This window comes from Eublepharis macularius, chromosome 12 (assembly GCF_028583425.1).
Source record: "Eublepharis macularius isolate TG4126 chromosome 12, MPM_Emac_v1.0, whole genome shotgun sequence".
Lineage (NCBI taxonomy): Eukaryota > Metazoa > Chordata > Lepidosauria > Squamata > Eublepharidae > Eublepharis > Eublepharis macularius.
In genome coordinates, this window is record NC_072801.1 from 79991196 (window position 1) to 80017546 (window position 26351).

Sequence of the window (26351 nt, forward strand, 5' to 3'; positions counted from 1 at the left end):
AAGGATGACAGCACGAAAAGCAAAGTTGGCCCTGGATGGTGGAAAGGGGCTGTCAGGAATCAGTCTGGAAACTCACACAAGGTGTGTGTGTGTGTGTGTGTGTGTGTGTGAAATGTGTGCGCTTAAATACAGCTGCGTCCGCCAAATGGTGTCCAAGTGGAGAGTTTATTGAAATCTATTTGGAACTGAGGAAATGAAATGTACAAAAAAAGGACATAGAGGAAAGGGGAGATGAACACACACAGCCACAGGAGCAGTGTTTTTAAAAAAACCCTTCCGGAGGGAACCACTTGGAAGGGGGCTGCTTGTTTAAAAGAAATCCACATCGTCGGGGGCATCCAGGTCTCTGTACTCCACAATTGCACGCGGGTCTCCTCGAACCATCCTGGGGAGAGAAGCAGAAGTGAGTGGGCCCCTTCTCTGCCTCTTTCTGGTGGAAAGCAGGTGAGGTGCTGCACAGGTGCTCCCACTCCTGCAACCCGTCACTCTAAAGGGAAATGGGACTCAGTCCAGCAAAGGAGCTCTTTAAAAAAGGAAAGGAAATCTATGGTGAAGAGGTCTGGGAGGGGCAGGCAGCTTCTAGAATAACCAGTGCATGAAGGGAAAGGCAGGCCAGTATTAGGACGGGACCCAAAGGGCTTCGAGAGAGGAGCAGCTGCTAGGAATGCAAGTGCCAGCAATGCACAGGTTCGCACCAGGCCACTACGAACAACTGCGCAGGGTGCTCCTGGGCTTGCTGCTCATCACGAACCCTTGTGTGGGCCGTATCCAATAAAAGACTCGGGCTGTGGAAACTACAGATGATCAAACCGTAGACCATATGATCCTGCTGAGGCATTTGGAGGGAGAAGCAGGCATCAGGGAATGCACCTTGGACTGTTCTAAAAGGTTCCTCGTGGGACAAACTCAAAGGGTCCCCATTGGAGAGCAGCTGTCCTCTGCATGGGAATTATCCTGTGGGGTTCCACAGGGCACAACCTTATCCCCCACGTTACTCAACCTCTATGTAAAGCCTTTAGGAGAACTCATTTGTAGCTATGGAGTTGGGAGGCCATCAATGTGCAGATGACACCCAGCTCTGTATCTCACTAACCAAATCCCCTGGTGATGCAGCAGAGGTACCGAGTTGCTGCCTGACAGCCCGTGTCAAATGGCTGAAAGCAAACAAACTGCAATTGAGCAAGACGGAAGTGATGCTGGTTGGGAAGGCAGAGCTCTTGAAGGACATGGTGCTTCCAGCCTTCCAAGGGGTCCAGTTGACCCCAGCTGAATAAGTGAAAAGCCGTGGGATTATATTGGATCCAGCACAACTGCTAGAGAAGCAAGTAAACGCAGTGGCCAAAAAAGACCTTCTCCCAACTTAGCCGAGCCTGGAAAGCGGCCCCCTACCTCGGGACAGCGGATCTGGCCACCTGGATTCACACCCAGGTAACGTCAAGACTAGACTACTGTAATGCACTCTGCATAGGTCTCCCCTCAGAGACTCCAGCTGGTGCAGAACGCTGCAGCTCGTTTACTCTCAGGAGCTAGACGGAGCATGCCTATCGCTCCCATCTCCATTCACGCCATTGGCTTCCCCATCAGTTGCTGGGCTCCATTCAAGGCTACGACTATCAAATGCAAAGCCCGTCATGGTCTCAGGCCCTTATATCTGTGCGACGGCCTCTCCCCCTATGTTCCACCACAGCAGCTTCTCTCATCTGAACAGGGCCTTCGGCACATACCACACCGCAGTTGGGCTAAATCAACAACTGCCCACATACCTGCTTTCTCCTTGGTAGCCCCCAATTTATTGAGTGGTCTACCCAACGAGGGTAGGAGAGCTCCCACTCCCGTTTTTCCACAAACTATGCAAAACTGCATTATTCTGGAGGGCTTTCTACTCAGATTATAGGGCTGTTATCATGAGAAATAGCTCATAAGAGATAAGGGACAGGGACTATAAACTAGACCACTGGCTACTGTCTGCTGATGCTCCCACTGGGTTGTTCAACATTATTAAGTATATCATGTTAATTACTTAAAGGTTTCATGTATGTCTTTGGCTTTATGCTACTTTTCAAATTTACAGCTACCAAACCCTATTGTATCGGTTTTCACCGGATGTCCCAACTGTTGATCATATTGTATTTTTGCTGTGAATGTCCTCGCTGTTGAGTACGCACTTGCAGTACATAATGTACGTTGGATCTTAATGAGAAAGGGGGACTATAAATAAACAATAATGATTATTATCATCAGTAATGTGAAGCTACGTAATTTCAGTTAGGCAAACAGGCTTTCTTCTTCTGGTGTTGTCTGGCTCTTCCATTATAAAATGTTGTTGACCCCTGGCTTATAGCAGCTCCTCGCCGGAACGCAATCAGCACCCACCTGTTCCGTGGCTTGTTCAGGTATCCGCCCTGCCCTCTGAAGGTGTCGTAGTTGCCCCTTCCAGCTGCGTATGGAGCCGGAGTGTAAGGAGGGCCCCCTGTACGGAGACACAACTATGTTACTTGATCATTCAACTTGTTGCTCTGAAACACCAATGGAGTATCCAGCTGTTGAGAGGATTTCCATCTGCTCTCCCTCCGAGATCAGAGTTGGTCAGCAGGTTTTAGCACAACTGCCCTATCCCACCCCCAGGATACTCATCCCTGCAGAAACCATGCTTTTCTTCCAGAAAAAAAAATTAGTAGTTTCTGGCAGCAGGCAGGACATTGCTGGCCCTCCCCAGATCCCACCCCAATCATATTTCTCAAGTAATCTCCAGCACCTCGGAAGGGGGCAAGCACATAGGAAACGTTTGTTTCTCTGCAAAGATACTAACAAATCCATTGACCCTTCTACATTGCCAGAACAGGTGGGGGAAGCCCCCCTTTTCTCCCCCTCCCCCAAGGTCTGTACTGCAAATCCGTTTCAGCCCGAGGAGGGGAGCAAAGACCCCGAGGCAGAGTCTCCTCCTCCAGGTTCATGGAGGTGACTCTCTCTGCAGGCCGGAGGAGGCCCAGTCCAGAGCAATCCATTGCTTGCGTTCTTGGCCTATTTAAGGCCCAGGGACATGCCTGAGGGAGGGAACAGCACACAGCACCCTCTTGCCAGTGTGACCCTGGTGTTCGGTTTCTACATACCTCCATAGCCTAGAATGGGTGGCCGGGGCTGTCCGTAGGGCATCAAGCCTTGGGGGCCCTGTGGGGGGTAAGGCAACCCCGGGGCCAAGCCTGCAGAGGGGGGAAAAAAGGGGCTGGCTTGCCAGGCAGCACTGCGGACCAAGGCAGGGCACTGATGGTGCAGAGAGGGCGTGTGTGGGAGGGAGGGGTTTCCAGACCTTGAGACTGGCATCCCACTGAGGACCGCAAACAGGAATGGGCTCCACCAGCCTTGCTGCCCATCACTGTCACTGTCGGGGGGGGGGGGAGGGGTCCTGCCAAGGTTTTAAGACTAATACAGCAGAATCCACCTGCGCACGTCCCGTGAGGCTGCTACCTGCATCATCGGCCCTATCTGTGGCTCTTGGGGCCACCACCCAGTTTTTCAGCAAACCTATGTTGGAGGCAGACCTGGCCCCACTCGTAAGTTTCTCCAGGGCTAGTCCTGGTAGCTGGGCCACCTGTCTGGAGAGAGTCCGGCTTTGCATGCTGGTTTAATCCCTCCCCAGTCGCGAGGCTCAGACTGCTAGTGCTGTGAAGGACTCTGACCCGAGGCCCTGAGAGAGGAGACCAGGCTGGCCTCGAGAGGCTCAGGAGGCAGACGCTTCGCAGGCTCACAGCTCAGAACGAGCAGGGCAGTTCTTACGCTTCTACGGCAGCCACAGCCCACCCCTCCCTCCCTGCCATTCCCACTGACCCTGTCCTGGGGCGGGGGGCTGGTTGGGCTTGAGTTCGGGCAGTGCAGGCCTCTTGGCATCCATCAGGAAGTTGTTGAAGAACGCCACCTCCTTCTTCACCTCCTCAATCTTCTCGGCGTGCTTGTTGAAGATGTGTTTGCGCACGAACTCGGGGCCCTGGGGCAGAGAAAGACGCTCAGGGGATTCGGTTTCTTTTCCTGGGAGAAACAGGGCTGGGGGGGGGGAGGGGGTGGCCCTACCTTGAACTTCTTCCCACTGAGCGGACAAAGCCACTTGTCCTTCCCCAGCTCCTGAGTGTTGGCCGTCACAAACTTCTCCACCTCCTGCTCGGGGTCCTTCTTGCCCATCTTTTGGGCCTCTTCCTCAGAAAGGGATTCCCGGACACTGAACAAGGGAGTCAATTTCTCCTCGAAAGTTTTCTCCCACTCAGCCACTGAGAGGAGAGGAGCAAAGTGAACAGAGGTACAGAGAAGCCAGGCGCTCTGAAGGGGCTCCTCAGCGCCAGGAGCAAAGAGGGCCCGCGATGCAGCACAGCGCAGCACGGGGCCCAAAGGATTCCCCGAAGGGTGCCCAACCGCAGGCTCTCAGGGCTGCCTCTCCATACCCCCAAGGAATAGTCACCGGATATGCCAGAGGATGCTCTGGGGTGGGGCTGCGACAGATACGAATGCAAGGCAGGCCACTGATTCTCCCTCTACCCAACCGCCCAGGGGTGGGAGGAGCCACCCGGTAAGCTGCTGTGCCATTCCAAAGGACGCAACAGGCTCCAAACCTCTAAACCAAAGGAGTCGCTCCAAAGCCAGGGCACGACCTGATGGACTGCTGCAGGAAATTCCAAAGGGCAGAGCCCCCTCTGCCGGGCAGCACAGGAGCCACCCCACAAGAACTCCTACACCCTAACCAAACCGCTGACGTTTCTTGCCCCGGAAGGCTCTTCTCGCTTTTGTGGCCAAAGAGTCACGGGTGGCCTTCCCAGCAGTGGCGTGGCAGCCTTTCATGCAACACGTGGGCTGACTTGCGAGAGGGCACGTGGGGTGGGGAAGAGCCCCGGCAACTGACCCAGGAGGCCAGAGCGGTCATGTCCCTTACCTTCCCCATGGGTGACGCGGTTGGGGGGGATGGGCCCCCGCACGTGTATGATCCCGCAGCGATTGGGCATCTCGTCCTCATTGATGTACTCTGAGGTGTTGTAATAATCCACGGAGTGGACGATGCGGAGGTACAAGAGCAGCTTGTCGAGCACCTGAGAGGAGGACACAAGGAAGAGGCCTCCAGTTGGGCCCAGCCTGAGGCCTCCCCACACCCAGCCAGTGGCTCCGCTCCGCTCCCCTCCCCCCCCCTCAGGCGAGGGATGACAGCCGTGCGCGCGAGGGCACACCCTCTCCTGCAGTCACCTTAACAAGTTTCTCGTCTCTCTCCACGTTGATTTCCGCAGGATTCCCTTCCTTGGAGGGCTCTTCTGAGGGCTCCCCGCTTTTGCCCAGCAGCTCCTCCTCCTCTGCGCTCACCTCCTCGATCAGATAGTCAGTGATGTTCTTTAGGATAGGATTCTGGGAAGGTAAGTTCTGGGGATGGGGGGGAGAAGAGAGGCAGTGAGATGTGACTCAAGAGGCACGGAGGAGCATGAGGGGAAACAAGACACATCCTGCAGCTAAAAACTCTATTCAGGCAATGAATGTTGTGCGGTTGGACCATTGGCAGGTTGCTGCATTTCTCTGAGGAGGTCTTAGGCCCAATTATCCTGAGAGAGAGGTGGGTCAAGAGTTCCCCGCCCACAAGTTTACCCCCTAGAGGACCTATAAACAAGCAGCTCGTTATATGAACAGCCCTCTCTCCCCGCCCCCCCCCCCCCCGAGACATTGCCCCAACTGACCGAGACTTCAGTGGCAGGACGGGTCTCTCCAACCCCCCACAGCTGGGTGCGGTCATCTAGGGTGTGGATGAGCTTGGCTGCCAGCTTGATGTCATTGCGCAAGATCTGCTTGTGCTGTGTGATGCCGTTCACGTTGCGCACGCGCCGAGTGAGGTCACGATTCACCCCAGGGCTCAGTTCACATTCCCGTAACTGGAAGAGAGAGAGACACAAGGGACTGAGGCCAGAGCATCTCTGTTCCCACAGGCACAGCTGGGGGCACAGGGGGAGGCTTAGGGGATATTTGGCTGGAGGAAAAGATTCCAGCAACTCAGACGACAGACGACTCTTCCCTGCTAGGACACTCCCCCCCCCCCCACAAGGCTTTAAGAAAATCTGAGTTCACCAGGAAGCCATAGGTTACATTGGACAGATTTGCCACAAGCTAAGACCGTCAGCTGCCCTAATTTCTAGCAACACAGTAAAGACAACAAAATATAGGTGCCTCTCAGTTACAGCAACAGAGACCGCTAAGTCTGCCTGAAGAAGGGAGCTCTAACTCTCAAAAGCTTACACTCTGAAAATATTGTTGGTCTCTATTGCACTGCTGGACTCAGATCCTAAATGTTATTATGACACAACTGTTCAAAATAAAGATTAACTGCGCAGAGATAAAACTATGGTATGGCTTGTATTATTTTTAAATTGCACATAAAAAAGTTTAGACCAACCTAGGTTGGGAAAGCAGCAATCTTGAAGGACATTGTGAGTCCGACCTTCGATGGGGCCCAGTTGACCCTGGCTGAGCCAGTGAAAAGTCTAGGGGGGTTAGCACTGCTGCTAGAGAAGCAAGTAAACTCTCCTGCACCAGAGACCTTCTCACAACATAGGCTAGTCTGGAAAATGCTCTCCTATCTTGACCCAGCCGTACTGGCCGCCTGGATCTATGCCACGATGACATCAAGACTGGGCTGCTGTAATGCACTTCACACAGGATTCCTCTCAAATTCCACGCTGAGATTCCAGCCGATGCAGAACGCTGCAGCCTGTTTATTTCAGGAGCCGCACGGAGCACGCGTAGCACTCCCATTCTGCAGGTACTCCATTGGCTTCCCCCCAGCTATTGTATCTGGTGATGGACGGAGCCCCCACTCCAGACAATCTTGCTGGGGTCTTAGCGGCCGTGACTGGGTGGCTGAAAGAGAGTGGACTGAAACGGATTCTCGTTAAGAGAGAGGCCTTGCACCTGGGCCACGGGCTACTGGGTTCAGGAACTCGGTTCCCAGCTCTCGATGGGGCACAGCTTGCGCCCGTACCAACGGTGAGGAGCCTGGTAGTGGCCCGGAATGCCTCCTTGTCAGTGAAGGCCCAGGTCATGGCAGTTGCCAGGTCCACATTTTTTTAACCTTCGCCAGACCAGGCAACTTGTCCCTACTTTCGACTTGTGGCCTGGCTGCAGTGATCCAGGCAATGGTCACCTCCAGACTGGATTACTGTAACTCGCTCTATGCTGTGCTCCCCTTGGGCCTGATCTGGAAGGTGCAACTGGTCCAGAACACAGCCGCGTGGGTCCTTATGGGGACCCCGTTCTGGTTGCAAATAACCATGTCGATATGCTCCTACTGGGTAGTTAATATTGTTAAAGATGTAATGCTAATTAGTTACACTTTGTTTCAAAAAGGCTTCATCTTCGTTTGGATTTATGCTTGTTTTCAAACTTTTTGCCACCATTCCCGGTGTATCTGTTCAATGAATCCTAACTGTTGATCATATTGTATTTTGTTCCACGAATGACCCAGCTGTGGGTTATAGCGTATTAACTGGCACGGTGTAATCTGCCTTGGGTCTCAGCGACTAGAAATAAATGATCAACATTTAAATCAGGGTACAGTAAAAAAGGGGGCCCATTTTCCCGGGAGCTGGAGGTGTAGGTGGGGTTTTCCATTCAGTTTGTGTATTATGAAATTTTATCTGCTATCATAACTTCCTGTTTTGTTGTACTAAGCTTGAACAGATGGGAGGTTTTTCTTTCATTTTTGTACTGACCACATTTTAGCAGGTATTATTTGCAGATTTATAAACTTTTCCTGAATTGGGAGATATTTGTCTTCTACATACCCAATTGGTAAGTATCATTTGAGCTTATGAGGAAATGGCAGACTCCACTGTCTTCTGAATATGCCCCAGAACTTTAAACTTTCCTACACTGACACCAGATGCGCAAAAGGTACCCTTTCCCCCACTTTTCTTCCAACAATGGCTAAACGTGTTTTATCAATATGGTGGAGTATCTCTGGCGTTAAATACCATTTTGTGTAGCATTCATGTGATATTTCTCTTACGTTAATGTATGGAGCAGTAGAAAGTGGGTTTGTCTGTATGAAGGACCAAAGCGTGTATTTGTTCATGCAAGTCTTCTTCTTACTTGAAGACATCACTGGGCATTGCAAGTCAAGCAAATGTACTGATGGTTTGTAAACAAAGGAAATTGCTTTGGTAAGGCAAGAAGGCTGCTGGCAACCCCATTCTCAAATTGTGTGAGTTCTCTTGTAAGTTATCATTTAATGTCTGCGGTGTTTATTCAGTGTTGAACCCAGAGGTACTGAAACCAGGGAACTATAATAACTGGAGGCTGTTCTTGTGAGTTTTGGTTTGAGACCAATATTCCCTTCTTTGACATATTGTTTAACACGTGTAGATTATTCTTCCAAAGTATACAGGTTGCAATAAGATTCTTCACTATTAAGCCATGTATTACTAGAGTTGCCTGAAACATATAGAAAGGTATTTCTAAGTTGAGATGGTAAATAACAGAGATGCAGGTCTGGAAACCTCAGTCTTCCCCCCACTCCCGGGGGGGAGGGGGCGGAATCTAAAGAGGTAAGAAAAAAACAAGTTTCTTTTGGCCCCAGATCAAAGGATCTAGAAGCCTCTGGCAGTCTGCAATGTATCTGGAGAGATAAGGCAAGCTGCAACTTCTGAAAGAAGTGACTGAGGCAGTGTTACCCTCTTAACAATGTGGATCTTATCAAGTCAAGAGGATGTAATCTTATTCCAATCGGTGAGATCTTTTTCAATTGCATATTTTAAAATGTTACAGTTAATTTTGTTAAGTCTTTTAAGATTCGTGCTTACATTAATCCCTAAATGTTTCCATTTGCCGGTGGTTAATTTATATTGAAAATTGGTAATATTTTTTGCATTCAGCATTTATTAAAGGTTAAGAGTATCTGATTACTTTTTATTTATTTTTAAAAATCAAGAAATTTCTCCGTATTTCTGCGGCAGACTGCAAAGCCTGTAATGAACTAGTTGTTAAGATATAAAACTTAGCTGTGTGCAACTAAACTGACTTTATGGACTTGAATTCCTAATAGAAGTATTTTAATTTCAAAAAGGGGCATTCTCTAGGATTTACCCTGATGTTCTGGAGATTCCAGCAGATATCCTTGATGCTGACACTCCGATCAAATGTAACCCAACCTCTTCGGAAAAACCTGAAACGGGAAGGGCTCCAGTTAGGTCTCCCACAACCAGGCTTGATGGACCCAACAGTTTCATGCCACACACGTATTCTACCCTCCCTCCAAGTCAGTTTACGGAAGCCCCTCTCATTTGACCACCAGAACAACCTTGCAAGGTAGCCAGCTTTAGCAACTGCCCAATAATTGGCAAAAGAGATGGTGGGGGCTGCTGCCGGACACAAAGTACGAGGGCCTTTACTGCCTTCCAACTGTGATAGGGTAGATTTTGATGAGCCTCTTCCCCAAAGGCTCTTTGGGATCATGGACACCCATTATGCTGAGCGTCAGGCATGGCACCCAATTCAGTCCTCCACGGCACATGAGGATGTCAGCCAAAGGGCAGGCGTAGGCTCAGCCCCCAGCGGGGCTTCCTCACAATGCACAACAGAGACTGGGCGGGGGGGGGGGGGGAGAGGAGAAGGAATCCTGGTTACCTCCTTTCTGGCTGGGGATCTGAAAGAGCCACACGCATGAAGCCAGGGTACCTTTTGCAGAGCTGGGGAGGAAGGAGAACGCACTCAGTGTGGGCCATTGGAGCTCCCAGACAGCCCTCCCCACCCTCATTCGACACACAGCCAGCCGGCCAGAAGCAACCCATCGGCCTGGGCTCCTGCCTCAGCGGCTGTGGCTTCCACCAAGAACGCAAGAGGTGCAGGCGACTGACTGGTGGAGAACGCGGCCCGCAAGCAGCAGGGCGCTGCAGCGGAAAAGGACGCCCAGGCACTCCTTCCAAATGCCCGTCCTCCTTCCCCCCGCCCCCACGGCTCTTCCCAGCAAGGCCACCCCCACCTGAGGCAGTAGCCAAGTAGCCACCCCCCACTCACCGCCACGATCTCGGCCTGAGAGATGTTGGGGGCGATGTTGCGCATGAAAAGGGAGCAGGTCTTGTGCAAGGGGCGGGGCTTGGGCTCCCCCTCCTTCTCCTTGGCTTTGGGGGACTCCTCGCCCTCCTTGGCCACCTTCTCCTCCTTGGGGTTTTCACCTGCAGGCGGCAAAAACATTCCACAGCTAGGCCTACCCCCACACAAGTACCTCCCTCAGCCTGCCCTCAGTGGAAAGAGACCCCCCCGAGCTGGCTCTTGCCTCCCCGGTCTCACCCTCCTTGTCTTCCTCCGCTGGGTGCCTGCCCTCCGACTCTGTGTCTGACTCAGAGACGCTGCCTTCGTCGTAGCTGTCGTCTCCACTGCGCTTCCGCTTGCGTTTATGGCTGGTCTGCAAAGCAAAGGTTTCCCGTCACCCACGTTGCTCTCCCGGAAGCACCAGAAGCGAGCCCAGCGCAGCGCTCCCTAAGCCCCACGCTGTCAAAATCCCTTTCCTGCCGGGAGGCCACCCGACAGAAAGCCTTGCCCCTCCCTGGCACCTCCGCTTCCCATGACAGGCAAAGCCAACCAGGCTGGACTGCCTGTATCCCCGGGCTGCCTCCTGGCTGAATGGGTGCTCTCCCAGACACACCTCTGCCTGGCTCAAGGGATGCTCTGAGGCACGGTGTGAGTTTCTGGCAGGGGGAAGGCTGGCGATGTGAGAGGGCCTGGCCCAGAGCGACCTGTGAGACCCCTTGCCACCCCTCCAAATGCTCCAGGCAAGGAGAGGCCTCCAGAGGTGCCTTTAGCACACACCCCTTCCCTCTTGTAAAACAAGCAATGGATCTGCATACGTTTATTCTCCATAACTGATTTCAGCTATGGAGTTTGGCCCCTCTCATCCCTGGACAGCTGGGAAACCCCTTCAAGCTCTTTCCTCCCCCCCGGGCCCCAGCAAACCAGGCCGTTTCCCCACCCTGACAGAGCCCCACCCAACTGGAGGAGACCAGGTCAAGCCAGACCTTCTTGGCTTCTTTGTCTGGCTCCTCTTTCTTCTCTGTCTTTTTCCCCTCCTCTTCGGAAGACTTCTTGGCTTTGTCTTCTGTGACCTCCTCATCATTGGCCTGGAAGAGGGAGGGGCAAGGCAGAGCTCAGAGAACTAGGAGAGAGGCGAGCACCCGCCAGCCCCTCCCCAAGAGGCACAGCAGAGTTCTTCACGCCGTCACGTGCTCAGGATCACCTGTCACATTCAATACCCCCTCCCTGCAGCTGGAGCCAGGCAGCCAAAGCTGATGCTGTTGGGGTGATTCTGTTATTTGAACCCGGGGTGGGAAACTGAGAATGGGAGGTGTTTGTTCCTGACGAGTCTGGGAGCCTGCCTGACCTTGAGAAGTCCATGAATCACACAGCCTGTTTTCCTGCTTGCAGAGTTAGATGACTGTTAGGAGAAGGGTGGGGGATTAGGAGTAGCCTTGGGGAACCCGTTTCTGCGTGATGCTTGCCTGTAGCTGCCAGTCCTAGCAAGGATGGTGTAAGTGTACAAGACTGGCATCTTATCAATAAAGAACTTTTGCTCATGAAGTGAAGTCTCTTCGGAGTGCCGCATCAATTCAGGCAACCGTAATCCCCCGCCAACGCCTTCCCCACCCTCCCCACAGCATGTACCTTCTTGGCCTCCTCTTTCTTGTCATCCTTTTCTGCACCTTTGCGCTCTGGGTCTGGCGGCCGGCTGTCTTCCTTCTTCCCGGGCTCAGCCTTTTCCTGACGCTCCTCTTCCTCCTCCTGGTCTAGGATTTTCAGGTCAATCTCTGTCCCGCCTTCCATCTTAATGACGGCTGCAGGAAGACAACAAGATCCAATGCCTCAAGGGGCTGGTCCATTGGAGGGCGCTTGCAGGGGCAGAGGATGCCTGCCTGCTCGTCCCCAACCCCCACCAGGCTGGGCTTCTGGAGGGAGTCCCAGGGGAAGCCGTGCTGTTCTGATCCACCACAGAAAGGCTCCGGCTGAGCACCAGCTGCTCCCTGGGGATCTTGGTGCGGCACCCTCCACCGCTGGGAGCCTGGCCTTTGGCTGCAGGGCCACTGAGAACCTCAGCTGCACCCTCTTCACTGCTGAAAAGCACCCAAAGGCTTATCTGCAGGGCAAGAAGCAGGTGCCTCTGCCACCTGAGGCCCGGAGCAGGCACCCTGACAGCACCAGAAGCGGCCCCTCCCGAGCCCCTCTGACGGGCCACTGTCCTGCAGGGTCTCCGGAAGAGGAAGCTGCTCTGAGGATGGGGCGTTCTGCACGCGAAGAGGAGATCTGGCCCCTAGCCACCAATGACCCGCCTCCCACCCACCCTGGGCACCCAGAAGGAGCACAGCGGCCCTTGGCGGGCCAAAGCTGCCCCGGGGCTCGGGAGGGAGGCCGGCCGGCCGGCCAGCCAAACACTCACCAGCATCCAGGACTTTGATGATGACGCTGGCTTTGTCGATGTCCAGCTGCAAGTTCTCAAACCAGCCATTGTCCATGAGGTACAGGAAAACATTCAGCCGGTTCTGGAGGGCATTGTGGGCTTCCTGCTTCCTCCTGCCGGCTTCATCCGGGTGATACTTGGACCGGAACCTGGATGGAATCCAAATGAACAAGGGGTGGGAGAAGGGAGAAGCACACAAAAAAGGAAAGGGAGAGGAAGAAGCGCATCAGCCAAGGAAGAGCTGAAGGCACAAAACCCTCAGTCAATAATTCACACATGCAAAGCGAGGGAGGTGAGGGGGCACCCCAGGTGCCACAGTTTTCTGTGGAGATGGGCTGGGGCCGCTTCTGGAGTTGCCTGAAGAAGCTGATTGTCGGCAGCGCCTAGAAGAAGCTGGAGCTTGGCTCAGTCCCCCAAAGGCAGTGGGAAACCCAGCCTCCGCTCCAGCACTTCTGTGATCCGCTTGCTAAGTCCAGAGGGGCAGCTGGTGTTACGGGCCTAACTGGGAAGGGGGCATTTCATCTGCTCCTCGTTCTGGCTTTTTGTCCTGAGTGGGCGAGGTACCCGAGAAACGTCAGGAGGCTCTTTGGAAGAGGGCCAAGTGAGCATCCCTCCGTCCTCCCACTGCACCCCACCGCTAGCCCCCTTTTGAGCTCCGTGCCTCCCCTCCCTGCCCCCTGCTCCTCTCCTGCCAGGCCTCCCTTGCCACCCTCAAGCCCCTCTGCTCTCTCCCCTCTTGAGAGGCCCTTTGCAGGCTTCGTCCCTGCCAAGCTGCTTTCTACAACCGTGGCAGCCTCCCGCCCGTCCCTCCCTGATCCTCTGTTCATCTCAAGCCTCTCCTTTCCAAGACTAGAAGCCCTCCACGCTAGAGCCACACTGCACCTCCATTTGGCAAGGCACACAGCCCAGGGGTGGCACCAATCTGGCCAATAGGTGAGGAGGGGCATTCTCAAGCACAGAGCCTCAGGAATCTTGGCCTGATGGGACCGGCTCCCCGGGGTCACTGACACCACAGAGATCACGCTGGGGGGGGGGGGGGGCGGACTGACAACGTCTTGGCAAGGTGGGGGATCCCAGCCTCCCAGCAATGTCGCCATCTATGTATAAACCGGGGGGGGGGGGGCTCAGCACATCTCAGGGGTGGGGAGGTGTAAAAGCAGCTCTGATAGGGAAGGCAGTTAAAAGGCAGGGGTGGAGATTAATAAAACACAAAAGCCAAAACACCTTCTACCATTTGATCTTGCAAAATACAAGACATGTATTTAGAATTTGTTTTCTCAGCTCTGATTTAAGAAGACAGAACACGGCATACATACACTGAGGGGGGGTCACACTCCAAGCCTTCCAAGCGAAGAGTTTTCTTCAGTGGGTTTTTAAGAAAAAATAAAAAAGAAGCAAATGGATTTACCAAGACTGGCCTCTCTCTCTCGCTGGGCCGCAGGACTTGCAAAAGAGAAGGAAGCGGCCTGCGGCTTCCCTGGCCTGGCTACCTCCTACCGAGACACACTCAGCTAGTCACTGCATTGTGCACAGCGAACGCCCTGACTGCCTGAGCTCCGGAGGAAAAAAACGTCACCGCCAGCAGAGAGAGGAAGGAAGAAAAAAGAAGGCCAGGCTCGTGGGTTTGTTTGGCTTATTTATGGATCCTCCGGGCTGAGGACGGCTGAGTTTTGGAGTCTCCTGTGACAGGCTCTTGGGAGGAGGGGAGAAAAGGCCACGTTATTTCAGTTAACATCCAGAACAAAACAAAAAGAAACTAGAAAAGGAAATCAAAACGGTTAAAATTTAAGTGACAGCTGCGCCAGATCCCCAGCAGCCTCAAGAACACCTGCCAGAGGGAGCGCCCCCTCCGAAGCCCTCCTTCTCCAGCTCCACAGCCATGGGCTCCTGGCCCAGGCGCACACACTCCTGGGGAGACCTTTTCTGCCTGCCCCTGAGCCTTCTCCAGTGGTCCCCTCCCTTCCTTGGCCAGCAACCTTCATCTCAGCGCCCCAAACACTGAGGGAGGGGAGAGCCCCATTCGGACAGGCAGAGGCGACCTGGTTCCCCCTCATGGGGCAGGTTAAAATATCATTTCCTGGGTGCCAAAATCAGATCTTGAGGCTGCCACAGAAAGGATGAGAAAGGGCTGGCGATCAAATTTCCCCAGCCAGAAGAACCTGGCTGCCAGGGACACAGTGGCGGGGTCAGAGAGGGGAGGCTTCCAGAAATTCTGAAGCCATGGGGAAAAACGAAACCATCCGGGGAATGCTGAAATACATGCAGTATTCTCTTACCAGGCTTAAACTCATTTTACTCTTATAAAAACATAACATGCATCATGTATACATTAGCATATAAAATTGTAGTAACTGACATGTTTAGAAACTTTAAAAATATAAATGCCTTTCTCTTGACCAAGCAAAACCATAGGTAAGAGAAAAGAGAGAGCTGCAAACTGCTACACCCTATAATACTTTAGCATGTCAATCTTAATTTTTTGCTATTTGGCAGGTAGAAGAAATGCACTGAAACTAGAATACACAAATTCTGTAGTAAACAAAAGAAAGTGTATAATTTCGATAGAACCTGTCTCTTACAGTCAACATATGGCTAACAGTATACTTGGATAGTGATTTAAACGTTGTAACATGGAAGTTTTCAATAAATCTTCATATACACACATATTCATCGAGGACAGTATTAGTCACTTTTAAATATATCCTTGAAACTGTGCTGGATATGGCCACAGTATATCCTGAAATTTTCTAATTATGTAGATTTTAAATGTAAAACAACCTTTATAATAATGCAAAATTCGGGTCCAGTAGCACTTCTGAGACCAACTAGGTTGTCAGCTGAGCTGACAAAGGGAGCTGTGACTCTCAAAAACTCACACCCTGGAAATCTAGTTAGTCTCAAAGGTGCCACTTGACCCAAATCTTGCTCTTCTACCCAGAGACTCACCTGAAATAACCTTTAACTAAACATTCTGAATGAGTAAATGAGTCTTAAAAAGCATTTCACTCTTTCCAAAAGTTTTTTTCACAGCATTCCCCAACATTTCCAGTTTTTCCAAAACTTGCATCATCTCGTGCCATTGTGCCCACCCCAATTTTCTTCCCCAGGCCATCGCATCTACGGGCAAGGAAAGCTGTACTTCTTGACGCAGAGAGCCCACTAACCTGCGTCCTCCGAAGGGTCTCATGGAACCATTTGCCTGCTTTGGGTCACTCTCTCAGACAGGGAAACAGCTGGTAGGAGAACACGCTCTCCACGGTCTCATTTAGATGAGAAAAGCTGCCCACCTTGTGTGTGTCAAGGCACGCAGAAAGACGAAACAGGCAGCAAAGGACCAATGCCTCCCAACAGCCAACTGTTCTGTGGGCCCCAGGCACAACCGCCCTTGCTGAGGAGCTGGCTCACAGCAGGCGAGGCCAGTGCCAAGGAGGCAGCCTCCAGCTTACTCAACCGCAGAGCCTCCGAAAGTGCAGCAGCCCAAGAAATGAAGTGCTTCTGGGGAAGCAGCTCCTCTGGAGAGGCAGGCCGAGCTGCTCTCCTGCATTCTTGGGGTCTGTCTCTTTCCCCCACCTTGGCTAAGGTCCTTCTCGACAGCACTCCGGTCCAGACCTCTCCTGCCTCCCACCTTTAAGTCTCCGTGCCCACCCACAGGCAGCAGCTGCCTAGCAGGTGTTCCAAAAATGATGAGTCACGCCGAGGTCTCTCACTTGCTCCCCCCCCCCCCCGAGCTGCATCGGACTCCCAACCGCTGACCTCCAACTGATGCCAACTCAACATGCGTGGCAGCTCACAGCATTCCCAACAGGATGGTGATGGGAAGGCTTTGCATGGGCCCCATCCAAGGGACAGGAAGCCACCCAGCCCTAGGGATCAGCCTCCTGAGGCCTCCCCCAACCCCTCAGCTCCATGGCTTTCTTCCCTCATCGCTTACAAGGCCTAATCAATTTCAGATTCTGTGCAGAGGGGAGGAGCAGAGAATCCAAATGCAATGAAACGTTAATCAGTTCTGTGAGTGTGCGTTCTTGGGCTGGCCTTTGCACACCAACTAGCACAGAGAAAACACTTGGAAGGCAACTCTGGTTCGGGACCGAATGCTAATCGAGCACCATTGCTGTGGAGCCAGGCCCTCCAAGCAGCTACTAACAAGTGACTTATACTGAGGGCTGCGAATGCTCCATATTTAAATTGTCTGGCCTGAACCAGCAACACTTTACATTTAGGAGCCATTATTTTTACGCGTGTGTAATCACAAATCAGACCACTGAGGAAGGCCCAGAGGGCCGGAACACATTTGGTCTTTGTATATACACAATCAATTTTGTAACTTGGTTCTTGTATAAGTGCTAACAATTCTGTGACTCTGTGTAACTGACGTTATTAGGTCTCAAGGTTTTTAACTATGTTCCATGGTTTTTAATTGTTTATGCATTGTACAATAAATAATTTCTTTAATATTTTATATCTTCTTGGCCACTCAACCTTGCTGGATCCTAACAAGGATTATCTCTGGACAACCAGGCAGAGAAAGCAGGAGTTAATCTCTACTGTACCCCCCAGCTGCGTGTGTATCTTAAGTGACCCATGCAGGTGGGAGACAGGCTAGTCAAACTGTTTTGGGGGGAAGATGGGTAACTTCTGGACACATCTGCAAGACCGAGGGTGGCTAGGCAGGTCAGTCTGCCCAACTGGATTCTGAACCACGTAGAGAGGCACCTCCCCAAAACAGCTCTGAGCTTGGCAGCCAGGGACTGTTTTTACAGCAGATCACCTACAATAACTTGATGGCATCAATACAAAAGATAGGACTTGCCAAGGGAAGACATTTCTGTTCTTTGCTTGTCCCGGCAGACATGGGGTTGGATCCAAACTGGATGTTTCTGTGGGTGCAAAGATTTCTACTCACAGGGCACCGTCCTCTCTCTTCGCCCCACCCACAGCACCCTGAAATGCCCCTTACAACCCTGTTCTTGGAGGACAGAATCCCCAGAATGTGATTTCAGGAGACATTCCATGCTGATGTGGGCAGGGGTGTGTGAGGAAGTCAGACTCCAGGACTGGAAATCCTCGTGCCTACAAAAAGTTACTTTGGATTCAGCGCTTAGAAAGAGCCGGTAACACTGGGACGGATCAGTACAGTGTAGTGGGTGGCATGTGGGGCTAGGAGTGGAGGGGGGGGCTTCTAATTGCCACTCAGCCATTTAAAAAGTTTCCCAGCCACTAACCTCACAGGACAGTTGCAAGGATAAAAATCTAATAGAGAGATACAGATATTTTATATCGACTGGCAAGTGCTAATCTCACACTGTGTAATCCACTTTGAGTCTCAGTGAGAAAGGCGGACTATAGATGACATAATAAACACATAAATATATAAACAAACAATGCAACTGGCTCAAGCTGCGTCTCAAAGTACGGAAGCAGACAATCGCATTAAGCAAAGGTGACAAGTACATCTTCCAAAATGGGGAAGAAGGACCTGCCTGAACCAAGGCACTGACAGCTTTACACAGGTAGCTCAGCTTAAATGATCCAGAGGAGATAGTCGTATTAGTCTGTAGTTGCAAAACAGTAAAGAGTCCAGTAGCACCTTTAAGACTAACCAACTTTATTGTAGCATGAGCTTTCAACCACAGCTCTCTTTGTCAGATGCATCTGACGAAGAGAGCTGAGATGCCCAGAAGCTTAAGCTACAATAAAGTTGCATCTGACAAAGAGAGCTGTGATTCCCGGAAGCTTATGCTACAATAAAGCTGGTTACTCTTAAAGGTGCTACTGGATTCTTTACTATTTTGCAACTTAAGTGAGATGCTGCACGAGGGCAAAGCCCCACTGGAAACCACTTCTGCCTCAAGCCAGTGTCACATTTAAACCAAGCCTAGGGAACGTGTGTGCCCTCCCCTCCGTCCTTTCCCATTTGCTGCTCAGAGTGAGCATCTCTTCCTCACCCAGCACCTGGGCACCTAACTCTCTTGCTCCGTGACATCATTGGTACAGTCCTTCCTCATGAGAGCTGCTTCTGGCCCTCTGGCTGCCATTGCAGTCAGACATTCTGCTGCACTTGTGAGTGGAATCAGCATCTCACATTTGTCTCCGCCATTTTGCTATTGTTAAGCTAGACAAGTGATTTACACTAACTCTGTGGTGTCCAGAGGGGAGACCCTTCCAAGCAGAGGAGGCCAGAATTTGAATTCTTCAGCTTATGTTATTCACAATGCCACCCCAAGTATTTTTTTGCAAAAATAACCCCCTTTGTGCAACTGTGAATTTATTCTCATGTAAGTATGCCTAGGATCACAGCCTCAGCAGGCCCATCTCCATTCTCCACTGAGTTTCACAACATCTGATCTCCCAGCCATAGAAATTTCTAGGGGCACCAAAGCATGCAAGGAAGGATGGAAATTTTTCCTGCAATTACAAACTAAGCCAGAAAGCTCTTTGCACCCTGGAGGGCTGCATTTGCACTTCAAGAGATTCCTAAGCAGCAACACCATCTAAAGATGAGGGGGCCATTGGACAAGCCATGCCATTCAGGGCAAACTAACCAGCTTGTTTGTAAACCTCTTCTGCTCTTCTGACTTAGCTACTTTTCTAGATGCCCAGGGCCACTGGCACGCTAAGCAAACCACCCCTCCTTCCCAAGTTCGATGCCCCCTTCAAAAAAGCAGGAGGCCCAGCCCTCGAGAGACGTACCACTCTTCATCCTTGTGGGCCAAGAAGAAGTCCTGCATCTGTTGACGCCGGAAGTCCAGTTTGTAGTCATTGTAGCGCTTTACAGCTTCCGTCTCGTCAACAGAATCATCCAAGGAGAGGAGGAACTCCTTGAAACTCTTCATAACGGGTGGGGCAATACCCAAGTCCACCTCTGCGATGTTTCCCAGCCTGAGAAGAGAACAATGCAGGTATGCTCTTATATTTCAATGGCTCCTGTATTAAATAAAATTCAACAACCATGTTCAAGCGCTTGGTAGTTACCAAAGAAACATGCCAGCAACAATCTGAATTCCATTACAATCTTAAAGCACCCTGCATAATATCACCACTTCTGGCCAAGATCCTGACAGCCCATCATGGGAACCCAATCCGAAAGGGCCTGCATCTACCAGAAGCTGGGAAGGCCTTTCTCTTTGGGCTGGGAGGAGAGGTTTTGGCACCTGGCACTGCGCTACAGAGCGGAAATAACCGTTTCCTCCTCCTCCTCTCTTTTCCATCCATTATGTAACGTACAATTCAACTGTCACTTCCCCATCGTGCAAGTTGAAAACCCAAGTTACTGTCTTAGGATTACAAACACCGTTGACTGAAGCACTACGGCAGATATCTCCTCGACCTGCAGCACGCAAAGCAAATAAACAGCAAAAACAGCACGCCATTGAAATAGCATAAGCTATCACTTAAAACTGGAAACTGCTTCAAGTGCTTCAGCTGAAAGAGGCCAAACAAATTAGCAAATAAATTCACAGATGCGTTTCTGTGCACTCAACCACGAAATCACCAAGACAGGAACACCCCCTGTGTTTGTGCCCATTTGGAGCTCTTAAACCGGCAAACTGCCATACTTCAGAGAAAAATCATGTATGGATCAATGACAGTGTCAATTTTGTGGGTGGGTCATACTCAGGAGGCTGCATGGAACAGGCTGAGAAGAATCAGCTTACCTGGCCTGGATAGGCAAGATGTGATGCTGTGCCACGTGCATTTCAGGGTGGGCCCAAGGTTGGGGAGGTCCATAGGTGGGGCCTGTGGAGACCCCGCTATAGGGCATCTCGTAGCCACTGTGATAGGGGTCTGCTGTGTGCTCATCCCTGTGGAAATTGGGGGAGGGGGCAGAGAAACATCCTCAAGAGGACTGGGAGAGACCCAGGATACCGATGGTGTGGTTTTTTTTCATCCGAGAGCTTGATTAAGTAAAACCCTTTGGGTTGTCTGGGTGACTCGGAGTGAAGAGGAGGCCATCTGGCAAATGTGGTCTCAGTTTATTATTTATGTCATTTATACTCTGCCTTTCTCACTGAGACTCAGGGCAGATTACACTTGGCTGGTTTTGCCTGGAAGCCCTTCTTTGTGCTGCACGTAATAAGGTACAAGAAGAGGTTACAATGAACCATACTGGCACTCAGCTTTTTAAAAATTAACAGATTAACAAAAAGTTAACAAAAATACCCCCTCTCCCTGTACACAGGCAGCATGCACACATAATGCTTTTGATTGAAAGAGGTGGGGGCAAAACATCGGGAAACAGGTATCAGGCTCATGTTCTGCTTGTGGGTGTGCCAAGGTCAGATCCGAGGTGCCGTGAGACTCTCACACACACATATGCTAAACTACATGGAACTTCAGTCTCTGTCAAAGTGGCATTTCTTTCATTTCATTGTTTTACAATTCCTATTTGGGCCGGAACCTATTTAATACAGGATGAAAAAAGAAGCACTTAGGGATACAGAGAACTACATACCAGTCTCGCCGCATACGTTTCTGCGGAGGGCTCAGCTCGTGGCGAGGTGGGGAGAACCTTTCCCGTCGGTTCCGGTCATAATCACGGTACTCTCCTCTACTCCGGCGCTCTCGGCCCCTATCCCACTCCCTGGGAGTAAGAGGCACACAAATTATAAGAAGCACAACCGCCACAGGCAAGACGGGAATCTAGCTGGCAGGGGCTGCAGGAAGGAGGTCGCTTCCTTCTCTCCCCCTACTAGGCCATTATGGCTCTGGTTCTGCAGATGTGCTCAAGCTAAACCTGCAAGGTCGCTCCTTGCTCCGACTATATTAGGGAGAAGATCAAAAAAGACTTCTCCATCGCGGCTGTGACCGGCTGCACCGGGAAGGGCCTCCCAAAGCTAACGAGAACCCCCAGCCCCGCCTCCCTGCCGCTCTGCCCGCAGCCGCGACGCCCACCTGTCGCTCCAGTCATCCCGCCGCCGGTCGTCGCGCTCGCGAGAGCGGTCGTAGTCGCTCCGCTCCCGCCGGAACTTGTCCCTGCGCCGGCGGTCGTACTCGTCGTCGCTGTCCCCCATCGAGGCCGGCGGAGCTCTGCTGCAGGGGCGAGAGAGGGGCGAGGCCGGCGCGTGAGGCCGGAATCGGGGCCCAGGAAGGGCCGCTCCCGCCTAAGCCCTCCGAGGCCCCCCTTGGCCAGGCGCCGCTGCCGGGAAACGCCCCAAGAAGGGCCCGGGCGGGGCTGGCCGCCCTGCAGGCCCAGGAGCCCGGCGCCTCTGCCGCTCCCTGCCCGGCCGCAGCCGGGAGCCCCGCGACCCACCTGCCTCGCTCTCGCCTCCCCGGCCCGCGCCGGAAGTCGTGTTCCCACTCGGCCGTCACGTCCGGGCGCCCAGAGGCAGAGAGCCAATCAGGCGGAGGGGAGCTGCGAGGACCCGGATGAGGGCGAGCCGGAGGCGCTTCCGGCGGGCAGCTCTTCCCTTCCCCCTCCCCTCGAAGACCATAGAGACGAGGGGCTTCCGGCCGTCGGTGGAGCCTAGAGCGGCTCCGTGGGGGCGGAGGGCCTTCCTTCCGGAAGGAGCCGCGCGGCTTCTGTTGCCCGTTATTTCCCGGGGAGCCGCCGCGAGGGGGGGCTGGGCGCTGCCTGCTGCTGAGAGAGGGAGCTTCCCAGGTTGCTCCACACGCCATGAAAATGAGATCCAGAGGAGTTAGTCTGCAGTCGCAAAATAGTAAAAACTCCAGTAGCCCCTTTAAGACTAACCCACTTTACTGTAGCATGAGCTTTCGAGAACCACAGCTCTCTTCGTCAGATGCATGGTTTTCAATTTTTTAAAAAAAATTATTTAAGTAACAGAGCATAAAAGAAACAACAATACATATTTTTTTCTGTTACCATAGCCTATTAGTTATTATCAACAGCAGCTAGGGTTGCCAGCTCCAGGTTGGGAAATTCCTGGAGATTTGGGGTTGGAGCAGGAAGGTATAATGCCGGAGTCCATCCTTCAAAGCAGCCCTTTTCTGCAGGGGGATGGATCTCTGTAGTCTACAGATCCATTGTAATTCCAGGATCTGTCCAGGCCTCACTTTGAGCCTGGCAACCCTAACAGCAGCCCTTACACGGCCTTTCTCTGTGGTGGCCCCTGCCCTGTGGAACAGCCTGCCTGAGGAAGTCAGGAGAGCCCCCACTCTCCTGGCTTTCTGAAAACGATGCAAAACCGAATTATTCAAAAAGGTTTTTTACTCAGATAGGTGGGCTGTATCTCAGAGAGATGCTTCCCTAATGAGTTAGGGAGCATAGACTTCACCTTACGTACTATCTGTTTTTTTAAATATGTGCTCCTATGAGCTACCTGTGCTTCATATTGTTTAATGTCAGTCCTAGAATTACTTATGTTCTGTTTCAGCATTTCGTCAGCTCTGTATTGGGTTCCTGCTAATGCTGTGTCTTTGTAAACTTGTATTTATTTGCCCTGTGGCATTGTTTATGGAAGTGTCCTTGATATTGACTGTACTAATCTCACACTGTAATCCGCCTTGAGTCTCAGTGGACTATAAATGACATTATTAATTATTATTATTATATTTCTAGTCGATTCCTCCCACAGACAGACTCAGAGCAGAGTACAACAAATATAAAACCCATAACAATTTAGTCTAAAACCAACTAAAACATCTATAAAAACAGTGATTTCTAAAATATAGCAACAGCTATTGTACCTCTTTCATTGAATGTCCTGTTGTTCATTATTGTACTTTGCTCAGGAAATGTCCTAGCTGTGGATTATATTGTATTTTCACTCGCAGTGTGTAATCATCCTTGGTTTTCAGCAAGAAGAGTGTGGACAATAAATAAAAATTCAGCCTTTGCTGAGTTCCTGTCCCAGGCATCACCTATAAAGCATCTCCAGAGTTGAGGCAGAGGCTGCCTGCCCAGGGTTTCCCCCTTCCTTCCTGGGAAAGGAATCAGTTGCTTACAAGGGGGGAGGTGCATTTTCAGTCTCTGCTTTCCGGAGAAAGGAACCATTTTATGGTCTCTTGCATTGTGGCCAATGATCTGCCCTTCCAGGACAAAGTGATTGGGAAAGCAGCAGCTGACCAACTCCAGGTCTTTCAGGATAACTCTGGTGCTTTGGACCCTTTATAGTTTGGAGTCAGGCCTGGCTATGGGACAGAGGTGGCTCTGGTGGCTTTAGTTGATCTAAATTGACTGTACTGACACACACTGTGTAATCTGCCTTGAGTCTCTGTGAGAAAGGCAGACTATAAATAATATAAACTAATAAATAAACAGGGTGTGGCTGGATTGCTGCATCGGATCTGCAGCTGACATCTAAGCACAAGGCAGACAATGCAGGCATCACAGACTGAAGGTTCTTCTTTGCCTGCTTTTTAATATTTTAAACATCCTGCCTGACAAAGAGAACTTGAAAGCTTGCATACTGTTGCGCGTCATTGAGTTGGCCATGTGCCCTTTAGTAAACAGGATTATGTGAATTGTGGCTCTGGGTTTTTGGATTGTACCCTAAACATAAAACTGTTCACAAACCTGAAGCCTGTCCACCTTGGTATGAAATGTGTACCAGACTCTTGTTGTTTAAAGAGCGGTTGGTATAAGGTCTGGTGACTGTTGCAGGGAATATTCTGGTAGAATTCAACTTCACACCTGGCTAATAGACAATAACAATTGGCTACCTTGCCCATGTCACACTGTAGACCTGGTAAGGGAGGCAGTGCTCCTAATGTGGGCAGGGTGCAGCTGGCGCAGGACAGGTGTAATACGTGACTAGTAGGATATACCAGTCAGGACCCATGCCGCCGCATTCTGGACCGGTTGTAGTTTCCGGATCAGGCCCAGGGGTAGCCCAGCGTAGAGTGAGTTACAGTAATCTAGCCTGGAGGTGACCATTGCATGGGTCATTGTAGCCAGGTCCTGGGGCGTCAGATAGGGGGCAAGTTGACGGATCTGACGAAGATGGAAAAATGCAGACTTGGCAACCGCCGTGACCTGGGCCTCCATTGACAGGGAGGCATCCAGGAGCACGCTCAGACTCTTCACCACTGGCAAAGTTGCCAGTGGTGTCCCATCCAGGGCAGGGAGCTGGATCCCAACATCTGGCAGCCCCCGTCCCAGCTGCAGGACCTCCATCTTCACCGGGTTCAGTTTCAGCCTGCTCTGTTTCAACCATGCCATCACAGCGCATCCAGTGCAGCAGGGTGCTTCTCCACAACTTCTCTGCCCATGTCAACCATCAGCCCTGAAGCCATGCCTTGCCTGCTACCATCTCTAGATGGTCCTCTTCTCTTAGTAACAACATTCAATTTCTATACCGCCCTTCAGGATGACTTAACACCCACTCAGAGCGGTTTACAAAGTATGTCACTATTGTCAGGCAGGCAAGCCAGCCTGCCTGCCATAACTGTGAATGCATGTCTACCGGGGGGGCGGGGGGCGGGATGGGCTTTGTAGTGCAGCTTCCTTCACTATGCCTCTGCTTTGCTAAGCTATGCTTTGCTAAGAGACTTTATCAGTGCAGCTGGTAGTGTGTGGGAACCAGGCGTGGGAACTTTGGCTGGGCATTTTTTGCGGGACTTCTGCTGACTTTAGCTGACTTGTTTGGACTGGGGATATAACCTCTTGGGGAAGACTGTGCTTCAGCATTCCAGGCAATCTATGCATCAGTGCACTTCAAGGGAGTTTTATCTGAATAAAGACCCTTTTAACTCATACCACTGTGCTCGATGAAGTGGAGAGTCTGAGAGAATCCCCTAGCCAGGCCTGACCATTATTATCCCCACAACAAAACACCCTGTGAGGTGGGAGGGGCTGAGAGAGTTCCAGAGAGCTATGACTAGCCCAAGGTCACCCAGCTGGCTTCAAGCGGAGGAGTGAAGAGAAAAGTGAGGCAAAGTAGGTGTTGAGCCTTTCTGCCTTCTCACTGTCCTCTGTCAGAATTTCCCCATTTTCGCCCAGCAACTTGCGGCCTGTAAGATAAATGCATGTCTCATGGATGCGCATATCATGGATCAGCTGGAGTGGACTCTGGCTAATGACTCCATTTTGTTCAGCTCTGGAGTGCCCCTGGTCCCTCTTTTTATCAAAATTAAGAGTTGATCTGCTTAGGAGTGAAGAGTTCTCTTGCTCAGAAGACAAGCCCTTGCAGTGAGGAGAAATTCAGACCTACTCAGTATTGTGCAAACATTTCAAAAAGGGAAATTTTAAATTTTGTGATTGACTGCAGAAGAAAGTTGAGGACAACAAACTGCCCATTTCACAGACTGAGTGGCTCAAGCATTTGCCTCCCCAAAGACCGCAGGATAATTGCAGATGTGCACCAAGTTGTTCTGCTGGTACTAATTCAGCATTTAGTACAGTCCCTGGGAAACAGCCCCAAGCGGAAAGGCCCCCTTGGCCCCTCTTCAGACCAGAGCCCACATGGACCACAGCTCCAGCAGCACGGGCAGGGAAGGTTTGGTTCTTGGCAGCACACAGTGGCGGGAGAGGTAGTCGCTGCCTCCAACTGGGGCCCCGGGAGAGCCAAAAATAGCCTACAGCTCCTTGAGAGGAGGCGGTGGCAGCAGCAGCGGGGGGGGGGACAACCTGTTCCCCCCCTCTCCATCAGCCTCCAAGTCGGATGCTCTGGATAATCTGGAAAAGGGGGGGGGGACAGCAGAGGGAAAATCTCAGGGGTCAGAAAGCTTAAGGAACCAAGAGACCCACCAACTGCGTTGCCCACCCCCCTGATGACAGGAGCTGATGTAGTGAATGGGCTGAGATGGAGGGCCCCCCCCATGCCAGTCTGATCTCTGCCCAGCAGGCCACTCTCCCTCCCTCCGCTGCATCCCCTCCCCTCCACAATGGAGATAATGCTGGCATACCCAACAGGGGGGTTGTGCAGATTACATGATACCCATGGGTAACATCAGCAAGGGCTTAAAGGGGTGATAATGAAATGGGTGGTCAGAGGTT

At 51.6% G+C, this 26351-nt stretch overlaps 1 protein-coding gene across 4 annotated transcripts; it reads right to left on the reverse strand.

Moving 5' to 3' along the window:
* Positions 1–146: 146 nt before the first annotated feature.
* On the reverse strand, positions 147–21759 carry SRRT (serrate, RNA effector molecule). 4 transcript variants are annotated; one of them, XM_054995113.1, is made up of 20 exons: positions 21708–21759; positions 21350–21487; positions 20910–21038; positions 20113–20259; positions 19148–19336; positions 12437–12606; positions 11668–11837; positions 11025–11126; positions 10300–10414; positions 10027–10184; positions 9637–9698; positions 9097–9175; positions 5700–5891; positions 5221–5391; positions 4916–5069; positions 4066–4259; positions 3826–3982; positions 3111–3200; positions 2374–2470; positions 147–385 (listed from the first exon to the last, which is right to left on the reverse strand). In XM_054995113.1, the coding sequence occupies exons 2-20, from the start codon at positions 21466–21468 to the stop codon at positions 310–312; spliced, it is 2571 nt and encodes an 856-aa protein (XP_054851088.1). In that variant the 5' UTR covers positions 21469–21487; positions 21708–21759; the 3' UTR covers positions 147–309. The 4 variants fall into 4 exon arrangements, with proteins under 4 accessions (XP_054851088.1, XP_054851089.1, XP_054851091.1 ...); XM_054995114.1 differs by having other exon boundaries at positions 21350–21484; positions 21708–21724; XM_054995116.1 differs by lacking the exon at positions 20113–20259.
* Positions 21760–26351: the final 4592 nt, after the last annotated feature.

What these genes read in the sequence shown, in the direction of transcription:
- SRRT (XM_054995113.1), bottom strand. Translation starts at nt 21,468, where the DNA reads ATGGGGGACAGCGACGACGAGTACGACCGCCGGCGCAGGGACAAGTTC. An exon ending in GAGACGAGAAACTTGTTAAG is followed by an intron (nt 5,070 to 5,220) that starts GTGACTGCAGGA and finishes TCCTCCTCTCAG; the next exon opens with GTGCTCGACAAGCTGCTCTT. An exon ending in ACCCATTCTAGGCTATGGAG is followed by an intron (nt 2,471 to 3,110) that starts GTATGTAGAAAC and finishes GTCTCCGTACAG; the next exon opens with GGGGCCCTCCTTACACTCCG.